The sequence below is a fragment of the Acipenser ruthenus genome, chromosome 1 (assembly GCF_902713425.1).
Source record: "Acipenser ruthenus chromosome 1, fAciRut3.2 maternal haplotype, whole genome shotgun sequence".
Lineage (NCBI taxonomy): Eukaryota > Metazoa > Chordata > Actinopteri > Acipenseriformes > Acipenseridae > Acipenser > Acipenser ruthenus.
Window position 1 is genome coordinate 100,487,784 of NC_081189.1, and position 12,297 is coordinate 100,500,080.

At 37.4% G+C, this 12,297-nt stretch overlaps 1 protein-coding gene across 4 annotated transcripts in view; it reads left to right on the forward strand.

Moving 5' to 3' along the window:
- LOC117421442 (peroxisome proliferator-activated receptor gamma coactivator 1-alpha-like) overlaps positions 1 to 12,297 on the forward strand; it is a 276,291-nt gene that overhangs the window by 156,535 nt on the left and 107,459 nt on the right. The window contains exon 1 of one of the 4 annotated variants that reach the window (XM_034035892.3): positions 6,489 to 6,765. The exons of the other annotated variants lie outside the window; for them this stretch is intronic. Coding sequence (XP_033891783.3) covers positions 6,679 to 6,765 — 87 coding nt within the window. The 5' untranslated portion in view covers positions 6,489 to 6,678. Of the gene's footprint in view, positions 1 to 6,488; positions 6,766 to 12,297 lie in introns of those variants that run through there. 4 annotated transcript variants of the gene reach the window in all.

Below are 12,297 nucleotides of genomic sequence, written 5' to 3' on the forward strand. Positions count from 1 at the left end.
GAAATGCTTTATTAAGACTACAACATCACTCTCTCATTCATTGTAACTTGCTTCCACCTAACCATGCTGTGCAGCTAAAAGACTGAGATCATGTAAACATGACAGGAACATTAAAAAAAGGGAAAACACTGTAGATCTGATGTATTTGACTGTGGCAAAGTGGATGCTGATTAGAAACAGGGGCAGAGGTGATGCAGTGCAGAAATAATCACACAACGAAAACTGTAATCCGGTTTGGAAAAAGGGGTTTCTTTATTTGTAAAACTCCCGGTCTGGCGACCAAACAATAATCCTCCGGCAATACACACCAATGTGTAAAGCACAGAAGGAAACGATAATAATGGTTTGCAGACCAAATAATAATACACGTTATCCGCCCCACAATAATACTTAACACCGTCACCAGTCCAGGTGCGTGCAGTAGTGCTCGAGGTGGGTGATAACAATTGAACAGTGACTGTGGTGTTGTTGTTCCGGGTAGTGCTGGCCCAAGACGACAGCTCCGGAGACGTGTTAGCAGTCTAGTGAATTTAGAAAACAAAAGATAATTACTAACAGCGATACAGACAAACAAAACACTCACAAACTCTTTCTATACATTACAATACAAAACAATAGGGCACTCTCTCGGTCCTTCCAGTTCCGTGTCACGCTGAACCAAGCGAAGGAAAAGATTTAAGATCCTCCGTCCCCTTTATGCTATTACGCATGACCCCTTGGTAAATGAGTTTATTTATTTATTTGTTTATTTATTTAGCAGATGCCTTTATCCAAGGCGACTTACAGAGCCTAGGGTGTGTGAACTATGCATCAGCTACAGTCACTTACGATTACGTCTCACCCGAAAGAGGAGGTTAAGTGACTTGCTCAGGGTCACACAATGAGTCAGTGGCTGAGGTGGGATTTGAACCAGGGACCCCCTGGTTACAAGACCTTTTCTTTAACCACTGGACCACACTGAGACAACTGTCTCTACTGTCTGCAGCTGCTACGTTGTTTCCCTTCTGGGTCAATACGTTCCTGCAATGGTGTCTCGCCGCCTTCCAGACTGACCAACTTCCCAGCCCGGGGAAAGAACTGTCAGGCCAGCCCGTCCAAAGACTTCCCCTTTTGCTGCTTAGCGCTCTCACAGGTCGGGAGGGAGATTTACAACTAAAACTCATTATATTTCTGTCACATTGACTTATAATTATATTAGAACATTTATTCTGTCTCATGTGTTTTAATATATATGTTTTTACAATATTTATACATCAAGAAACAAGTGGATACAAGCAGATAATGTTTCAAGAACTACATTCATCAGGTACTTTTTTCCCCCTTATTACTAATACTAATAGAATGAAGAACTATTATTTTATTTATAAATATTTTTGAGAAAATAATTGAGAGTAGTGACCATTATTGTTTATAAAGACCCTGAAAATAAACGTTTATTGTGACACTGCAATCACGCAGGTAAAACAATGTCTTGTAATTTGTCCAAACATCAATATTTTTCAACAAAACATTGAGGAAGTATTGTAAGGTCCATCAGGTCATAGAATAACACATTTTTCTACATGTATCTCTAAGCAGAATACATAATAAAAATACTTAACATTTAAAAATGTGAAAAAAAACCTGAAATGCTTGGTCCTTAAAGGGTTAATTTAAATTTAAAATGCTGTATTTTATTCTGAACTGCAATGCACTTCTACAATACAAACGGGGACAAGTGGTTGTAAGGTATCTCCTTCTAGTGGGTGATGGGTTAATGACAGTGACATCAGCATAAGACACGCACCTCTCTACTGCAGAGTTTGCTCTTTAGTTGAATGGTAAGGTGTTTGTCTTTGAACCTTATGGTTTGCGGTTCATGTCCAACCCTTGCCTTTCCAAGCAATTCCTGACCTTTATTATAACTAGGGCTTCTGTTTTTTGGTTTTTATTCATTTTATTTTTAGCTATTTTCAAGTTTTGTGTAAATCAGGTTTTTTAGGGGCTTTCGCTTTTTATGTACTGTATGAAATTATTATTTTCGGTTACTTTCTAAAATGCTTGGGCGTTTTTTTTTTCTGTCGCAATAGTAGTAACTCGACAGTACTTGCACACTTAGTTGTACCTTTTTTACTTTGCTGTCTTCCACAATTAAATCCTTATGGTCACATGCACATTCTCCTGGGGTTTTTGTGTGTCTAGGCATTGTTTTTACATTTAGCCACAATTTGCAATTGTTTTAAATTCTCACTATCTAACTGTAATATAGCTTTAAATCTCGTGAACCAGCCTTCTACTGTAATTGTTATCTCATTTTAAATCTCACAAGCAGAATCTGTAGAATTTGCTGCCACTCGGTAGGTGGGGTGGGTTTAAAGTATTTTTTTATCATTTTTTATCGGTTAAAAGCGAAAATCAGAAGCCCTAATTAGAACCCTGGTTCCCCATTCTTTCCTGGCATCAGGATTGATGGCAGGGAGCTTGACCAAAGGTAATACAGTTCATGTGTATGCTCCTCTGCTCTAAAAATGAAACTAACCCTCCCTATAAATATGAATCCTAACTTCCTCCCCTTGACTTGGGTCACAGGTTCAAGTCTATAGCTCTCAGTTTATGACAACCCACATATGCTGTGCTCGACAGCCAAAGCAACCCAATGACAGAAAGCATCCCCAGGAGTTAATTTAGCACGCGTCCATTCCGAACTCAATCCAAAGAGCAACCCCAGACGAGTGAGATACAGCTTCATGTAGAGCTGGAAACCTAAGGCACCAGTGCCAAAAAAAACAAATAACCAAGTTACTCGACAGAGGATTCCTAACCCCCCGCACCACCACCCACTCCCCACCCCTACGATTGCTAAAATACATTAAACACAAGAATGTTAACTGTCCCATCTGAAATATTTGGTAGTCTAGATTGCTGCTAACTTAAAACTACACCAAGCAGAGTTTAAACCTTAAATGTTTAATCAGACCTGCTAAATATTGAGCCCCAGTGTGTCTCTAATGTATTTTTACTAGGGCTGTCACTCGATTAAAAATTTTGATCAGTTAATTTCTGGGCATTAGTTGATTAATCGGTAGATTAATCCATGCATATTTTTAATAAAGGTAACAATCTTATAGTGGCTGTCCTGCATAGTAATACTAAAAAATCAATAGAATCTAAAAGAGAAAAAATAAGCCATATGGGAATTTGGTCTTTTTAAAAGCATTATTATTATTATTATTATTTTAGTAAATGTAATAAATTTTCACAGAACAACTGTTCTTTTGGGCCACTGTCAGTCACATACCTGAAAACACAAGACAGCTGAGCTGTGTTTCCAACATCTGTTGTTTAATCTACCATTACAGCTACGTACCTGGCTTCCTGTACTTCTGCTTTTATTTGCTCTGAATCTTGTTAGAGGTACCTCAGAACACTGTGGTTATTGACAAGCGATTGCTTAACATGCTGTCATATTCAGAAATCAGAGAAAGTAATTCCACATAATTACCTCTATTTGAGAACTAGTGTCTTCATCGTGCCCTCTGAATACCAGTTCTTGCTTGCCAAGGTAAATAGAACCATTTAAGCATTTAAGAACCTCACAGTGATTTTTTCTTACTTGCTCATTGTGGTGTATTGTATCCCTATGCTCTGCTCATCCAGTTGAACATCAATCCGGGTTTGCCCAAAAGTTTTGAGCATTACAGTGGCTCGCAAGTGACTTTGGGAACGCTCATGTTTTTGTGCTGACTTCGATAGACATCCTAGATTGCTGTAGCCAGTGCTGTTCCATATCGCCTTTTCTGTACTGAACAAAAGACAGTTCCAGTAGTATAATCTCTTTTTTTTAACAAACTCCAATTTTTCTGAGAAAGTTCTTCTTGAAAACGGATTTGTAACCAAATTGACTACGATGTCTCAGTTATCTGATGAATTTTTTTTTCAATTTGTAAAAAGCAATTCTATCTATTACTTCGACGTTCTCAATGTAATTCTCAATAACAGTCTCTATAATATTCGCAATATTGCGCGAAATTCAGCTATTCTTACACCGCTTACCCTAGCATATTTATGTCCCGCCTCAGCTCACTGTAGTATTTTGTATTTAATTATATCCTGATGTAACTATCACTGATACTGTTATCTTCTCCGTTATTGAATCGTATTTTGTCATACTCGTACTTGCTAGAACCAAAGTCATTGTATTTATCTTGCTCTTAATTGTATTATTACTTGTACTGTGATTCTTGAAATGTATTTTTGTTTACGACTGTAAGTCGCCCTGGATAAGGGCGTCTGCTAAGAAATAAATAATAATAATAAAATAATGATTGGACAGCTGCAAAACCAGGGCAGATCTTTAACTTTCCCATTGGTTAAACTCCCAAGACCTTCAACGGTTTATGTCTCACCTCTGCTCACTTATTATTGGTCTGCTGCAGAGAAAATGCAGATCTTCTATTGGTTGATGTTATTTTATATATAAAAAATACAGTTCTGCATTATTAAACTGTAAAGAACGAATCTGAGATCAACTCTTTAGTTGTTTAATTGGTCCGGTTAATTGGAGCAGCCCTAATTTTTACTCTTTGTAGTCACTTTCAGTTATGCTTACTTCTGGTTCAAAGAACCCTCCTGCACCAGTAAATACACAGGTTGGGGTCCTAAACATAAAAAGAATAGATTGATCATTTATTTGACGACCTCAAAACAAAGAACCATCTCTTTAATATAATATTGAACCTAAAGCACAAGACAGACAGGCGCAGTGTGGCACCTCTGGGCATTTTCACGGTGCGGTACCGCTAGTCCGCACCCGGACACACAGGTGCAGTATACACTACATGACTGACTTTTCTTACAATATAGAAAAATGGAATGGTACAGTACAGTAGTTGTCAGTACCACACCGTAGGCGATGTACCAGAATATAATTTACATTATGGCCAAAAGTTTTGCATCACATAGTAGAATATTAGGATGCAGACATTTTTTTTTAATTTTTGGAAAACTACAAAGCGATATGTAATTTCAATATGTCAACATAACATTATTAGCCTAATTCTGTAGGGCGTGATGTAAACCTTTTGGCCATAGCTGTAATGCGCCCCATATAATCTACTAAATAAAAACACTGGTTTATTTTTCAAAGTTGTTTTTTTGTCATCTATATGCAGGTGTATGAAATGAGCGATCAGCTTAGCAAAGAAACTTACAATATGTTGCTGACAGCAAGTAGCCTACTACTACAGAAATAATAAAAAAGGCAAAACATGATAACAGTATCAAATTGGCTACAGGAAGGATGCTCATCAGGGGCGATGTATAAAATACTGACTTGCCTGTCCTTGTATGAAATATGGGAGGGATCAAACACTTCAGGGTGTTTGGACACCTCTGTAGACAACAGTTTCATTCAAGATTTTTCTTGGCAAGCACGTGTTGTCAGCACTTGGCTGTGATTAGTTAATCCACTGACGGTACTGTGCGGCAGCCAGAAAAAGTTGCTCTGGATTCGATTTGCGCGGTACCGCTCAGCGGCACAGCGGAACTAGCGGTATCGTCCCGCGCTGATCTGTCCAACACCATATGAAAGCAATGGCAGCAATACAGGCGGAAAAATGCCTTGCGTGCCGCGCCTGTCTGGCCTGTGCTTTAGTCTTCAATTTGTTGAAAATCTGTGTAATGTATTATATTGTAACAACTCACTACATATTTAATTCCCTTACAGGCTTAAAAGTGTCTGTTTAATTAGTCTGAATTGTATTTGTTAAGAAAATCCTTTTCTTTACTTAACCTTTTCATCAGTTGCTTTGGGACACCACCATGCATTTGTACAACCAGTACAAGTGACTCCCCAGTTATGACTGCCCTGTTAGCACTGACACATTGTGATCATTTCTTGCTGAAATGAAACCAATAACTGTTATATTTAAGATGGGAGCTCTTTTGCTTGTTACTGGAGCAATCTATCGAAGGGCTTTTGTTTTGATGTAAGTATAAAAAAGCATTTTCATTGCACTGAATGTTCCTAAATTAAATAATACAACCAGTATGCCTTGATCATACATATAATGATAAGCCAGCTTTGTTTCATTAGGAACAAACTCAGATGTCTTTTGTGTTTGAGGTACATCTAATTTCAAAAACAAAGAAAGAAATCCACTTTTGCTAAGGTTTGTAACATTTCCCCAAAATAGAATACATAATTTGTCTTGGCATTAGCGCTGTATTATCATAGTAAACACAGACCCTGAAGATCATAAAACACTTGTCTTCTCTCTCCTCCCCCCCCCCCCCCCTCCCCCCCCCCCTCCCTTCCCAAGCCATGACAGCAAATGGCCATCCAGGAGTAAATTTATAACTGCCACTCCAGCTGACAACGAAACGTTATCTCTGAAGCCTCTCTGTCTGTCACATGAGCCTTCTGAAAGCTGAGTGGCTAAAGCTGGACACTAACCGCACCAATCAATACATGTTGTAACGAGGACTTTTCCAAATCTTTTCACGTGTGAGCTGGTCCATGTCAAGACCTCTTTCTTGTAAGCTTGACATTTTCTTCATGACTGTCTGTCAGTGACGCTGAGGCCTGCTGCTGCTATACCTCTATTGCTGCTTCTTCAGACAAGAAAATAAGCTTCACCAAAGACGGATTTGGCAGACCTGGCTGGGCTAGCTGTTGGTGCACTGCTTCTTAGTAAAACAATGGAGGTGACATCTGTAAGAGAGGGTGAAGACTTGCAGGGAGAGGAGGAGTGGATAAAAGAACTGATAGACGAAGCTAGCTGGCAGGTCAGTGCAATATTAATACAAGGGAGCTGGGGAATTAAAGTGCACAGGGGAAGGGCAGGGTGGTGATTGAAAGCCATTGGTCACACTATCCCAAGATGGGAAAAAAAAGATACAGATGTGTGCAAAGGAAGAGTTTTTGTTAACCCATTCCAAACCATACTTGTGTTTTTACCTTGGAAACTCATTTTAAATGAACTGAGGCTTCTGCAGATAAGATAAGCCATCCCATATAAAATATTTTACATACTTGAGGGGCTTACTGGCATAAGGTGAGTTTTCATGGTTGGTTTATTTTCTGTCAAATCATCTTTCACAATGAATGAGCTGCACTTTAAGAATTATAATTAAAAAGTGAAAGTTGTTTGAATAAGTTATGATCCTCTGATTTTCACACACTTCGGCATAAGGACAAGCATATGGAACAAACTTTATATATTGTGGAATTTTGTTGCTGTATAAATAAAAAATGCTGAATGTGATGTGAAAAAAAAAAAAAGATTTGCTTACCACTGTAAGATTCCAAACATCACGCCGACCTATTTTTGAGACTGCTCTGCTGCGTCATTGTAATTTTAACCAGAGATTTCCTTCTTGTCCAGTTAAAGGTGATTATTACAGCACAAGGTATATGGAAGTGTGAGTGTGCTGATAAAGCTATGGCCAGAGTACAGACAGGAGCACTGCCTGTAGACTGATATGCTTGCAGCTTATAAGTAAACAGAATCACATAAATTGTCGTGTGTGAAGCGTTTACAGATTAGTTTCCATTAGGAGGATGACGTAACGTGAACAAAACGAGGTGATCTTCCTGTTACAGGAAATCATTTACGGTCAAATGCATTTTTGTAATAAGGTTTCCTTTTTTAACTTACAGATTTATTAGAGGTCCACGGGGGCAGTTGTTGGAAATACATTTTTAGCAGTGAATAAAATCATAAGCTATGTAAAACTACACCTGAAGCTGTAAAATTACAAATTATTTACTTTTAACATTTAGTGCTTCCATTTGATGGACTTTGGCTATAAACCTACCACAATAATCGATAGAGGTGGCCATTTATTCATCTTTATATCTCATTTTTATATCTCATTCTGTGTAATGATGGAAGTCAGTTCTGAGAAGAGTGTGTATATGTTTGTGTCTGTGATTATTTACTGTAAGTGTGCCTGCAGCATGTGCCTAGTTATGTATACATGGTATGTTTTGTATTCGTAAGTCAAAACAAACATTTTGGAGTAGGAATTTTGGCAACATTATAAATTATTGTCACGGGTTTTTTTTAGCACACAGATGCTTTTCTCATTATGAATAATTATAGAATTTATAATGTAAAGAATGCGCCTGCTTTATTTCTAGAAGGAGACCAAAATATAACAATAATGTTTTAAAAATAGCAATACATATATTAAAACTTGGGCAGTTTCTGATTAGTAATACATGCTAGTAAGCCTGCTCATAAAGGGGAAATCCGACTTCTTCCTAACTACCGGTAGGTATTTTTTTGCAATTCAATTAAAAACTAAAGATAGATGTGTTGTATGATTTAAATGATGCACCTCAAAAGGATACTCTATAATTTTGTTTAGACATTATCTGGTTCATAATGTCAGTGTGGTCACTTGACACCTTGGGCAATACTCTCCATTACACAGAGACAAGTAAGTGTTTCTACTTGGTATATCATGCACAATAATTTAAAACAGTGCAATCAATCCTTGCAAGATTCCATTCAAATCTGTTTTTCCCTTGATTCCATGATTCAGCTCAAAAGCATAATTATATAGGGAATATTTAGAGGAGATTGTACAATAGTGTATGGATGTCTTTAACACTTAAGTTTATATATATATATATATATATATATATATATATATATATATATATATATATATATATATATACTAATTACTATATTGATAACCAGTTACTATTTAGTTTTATCACACTAATGTGTTCTTTACATCCTCTCTTTTAAATCTTTTTACCCTGCCATCAGAATTTGGTTTTCAAAAACTTTTGAATGCCCACCTCCATTACAATCCAGACTCCATTACAGTCTAGATAAATGAGAATACCCTACCTCGCTCCCTCCCCAAGAACAACCAGAATATACTTCAAATTCAACGACTTCATTGGTGATCCCTAATATGTCACATTGAGTTTTCTACATCGGTTGTAAATGTATAATTCTTGGGGTACAACTACACTTATGGGATGGTTTATTTAAATAAATAAAATTAAAAAAAAAACATGTTTCTATTCAAAGATACTTAAGATATTTAGATATTAATTTATGAAGCCTATGGCATGCACACCTTAAAATAAAGATGCAAAGTTTGGATTTTATGAAATTTCACATATTTAACCCTGTCTAATACATTCAGATGTTGCCAGTTGGCAATAAGGATGTAATGTTTTGTACATACAGAATATCTACCACACCTAAAGAGGTGCATGGCCAATGCACCCAGGTAAGTCTACTGGCCTGCGTGACCAGATATCTCTGTAATTTCGTATGAGTATGAGTGGGGTCAGATGGGGTCAAATGTCACAGCCCAGTCGTTCTGCATTTAGTCATTTGTCCCAATACATGTTTGAGTTTAGTGTGTGTATGTAGGTCTGACATTAATAATGACTTGACATTTAACTCCTTGACCTGCCCAGCCCAACTCCCATTGCACTTCATCACACAGAGAGAAAAAGATTGTAGTACTGGCAAAAGTAAATACAGTATATTTTATCTCCATATACAGTACCAGGATGGGTCGCGTTGGTAGATGGAAGCCTGCCGAGTTTAACCCCCCTGTCGGAATTTGAATCAGACTTTAGACCCAGAAGTGTCACTTATGTGTTACCATTTGATCCACCAACACAAAACACAACCATTAATCCCACCAGCATTGTCGCTTTAAAGGGCTTGTTTCATTCAGGCAGCTTATTCACATTCTTGGCATCAAGCCATGACAGACAGTCATGAAATATCAACAACACTGGTAATTATGAATCCTAATTTAACAAATTGATTAATCTCCTTTTAATGACCTCCTTGTGAAGAAGGGACTGCAAGTGATTTTCCATAAAACAAAAATAAGAACATCAAAAACAGACCCTATTGTAATTAATGCAGTTATTCTAGCATTCACATGTTTTGTTTGCTAGTGATCCAAATGGGTTAACATTTAAGACAAAAACGTGCTTCTCTCCCCTGTATTGCTTGCAGTAAAAACAAAATTACATGACCCACAGTCTCAAAGTCTAAATTTGTGTTTATCCTCTACCCGGTATACAGCATTCTCTCCAAGGTGGTCGACAGCAGAGTCAGGTTAATGCAAGCATGTGCCCTTTGTGCTGAGCTGTGCCTTGTGTCTTTATATGGAACAGGATAGTCAGACATCTGTTATCTAGGGGAACTTAACTTTCCTGTGAACCATGATAGTGCCTAATATTTTAAGTTGCTGACTCTGTTCACACACATAAGAAAATCTGTTTTAAGGAATTTTAAGGTTTTTTTAAACTTTTTTTCTTTTTACTTTCTCAAAGGTTAAACCATGAGAAGAAACCACTCTTACATTTGAATCAAAACAGTCCTGAACAAAACATACTTTTAAAACAGTCTTTTAAGTTTTATGACTAGAGCGCAATATCTCTGGGCTTTGGCTTTACAATTCTGTTGTTTCCAGTAATTCACAATTTAATTGTGGATGTAGGTTCATGCTTTCCGTCAACTATAATGATTACAATTTAGTTTTTCGTAAATATTTCCTGTCATTTTATTTTTCAAATCGTCGTTTTGTTTTTTAAATCTCTCACAGAGAAATCTAAAATCTCTGCATTAAAACAGGCATGGCTGCTGCTTACTCCAGTAGTCCCCATGCTTGTCGGTTACTGATCGATGTGCCTAGTTTTAAGAATGTAACAGTAATTCACTTCACCAAAGATACTAGGATTGGTACAGATGATTCCATTTTAAATGAATGCAGAGATGCTGTCAGTATGTTGTGGCCTTCACCAGAAGATCCATAAGAACATAAGAACATAAGAAAGTTTACAAACGAGAGGAGGCCATTCAGCCCATCTTGCTCGTTTGGTTGTTAGTAGCTTATTGATCCCAGAATCTCATCAAGCAGCTTCTTGAAGGATCCCAGGGTGTCAGCTTCAACAACATTACTGGGGAGTTGGTTCCAGACCCTCACAATTCTCTGTGTAAAAAAGTGCCTCCTATTTTCTGTTCTGAATGCCCCTTTATCAAAGAAGTCCCCCGGGTTGACATTGTCTATACCTTTTAGGATTTTGAATGTTTGAATCAGATCGCCGCGTAGTCTTCTTTGTTCAAGACTGAATAGATTCAATTCTTTTAGCCTGTCTGCATACGACATGCCTTTTAAACCCAGGATAATTCTGGTTGCTCTTCTTTGCACTCTTTCTAGAGCAGCAATATCCTTTTTGTAACGAGGTGACCAGAACTGAACACAATATTCTAGGTGAGGTCTTACTAATGCATTGTAGAGTTTTAACATTACTTCCCTTGATTTAAATTCAACACTTCTCACAATATATCCGAGCATCTTGTTAGCCTTTTTTTATAGCTTCCCCACATTGTCTAGATGAAAACATTTCTGAGTCAACATAAACTCCTAGGTCTTTTTCATAGTTCCCTTCTTCAATTTCACTATCTCCATATGATATTTATAATGCACATTTTTATTGCCCGCATGCAATACTTTTCACTGTTGAAGCAGACCTTTGCTGCTTCAACAGTGTTTGCCACTCCTCGTATTTTTGTGTCGTCTGCAAATTTAACGAGTTTGCTTACTATACCAGAGTCTAAATCATTAATGTAGATTAGGAATAGCAGAGGACCTAATACTGATCCCTATGGTACACCACTGGTTACCTCACTCCATTTCGTATTTTCTCCTCTAATCAGTACTTTCTGTTTTCTACCTGTTAACCACTCCCTAATCCATGTGCATGCATTTCCTTGAATCCCTACTGCGTTCAGTTTGAGAATTAATCTTTTATGCGGGACTTTGTCAAAAGCTTTCTGGAAATCTAAATAGACCATGTACTGATCACACCCTGTTTGTTCCGGTTACACATGGAAATAGTAAATACAATGTAAGGCCATTTGTCTCATTAAAATGCATAGTTCTCACTGAGATTGGTCAAAAGCTTTCTGGAAATCTAAATAGACCATGTCGTATGCTTTGCAGTTATCCATTTTCAATGTTGCATCCTCAAAAAAGTCAAGTAGGTAAGTTAGACACGATCTCCCTTTCCTAAAACCATGCTGGCTGTCTCCCAGGATATTGTTAACATATAGGTAATTTTCCATTTTGGATCTTATTATAGTTTCCATAAGTTTACATATAATAGAAGTCAAGCTTACTGGTCTGTAGTTACCTGGTTTGGTTTTGTCTCCCTTTTTGTGGATCGGTATTACGTTTACTATTTTCCAGTCTGTCGGTACAACCCCTGTGTCAAGAGACTGTTGCATGATCTTGGTTAGCGGTTTGTAAATAACTTCTTTC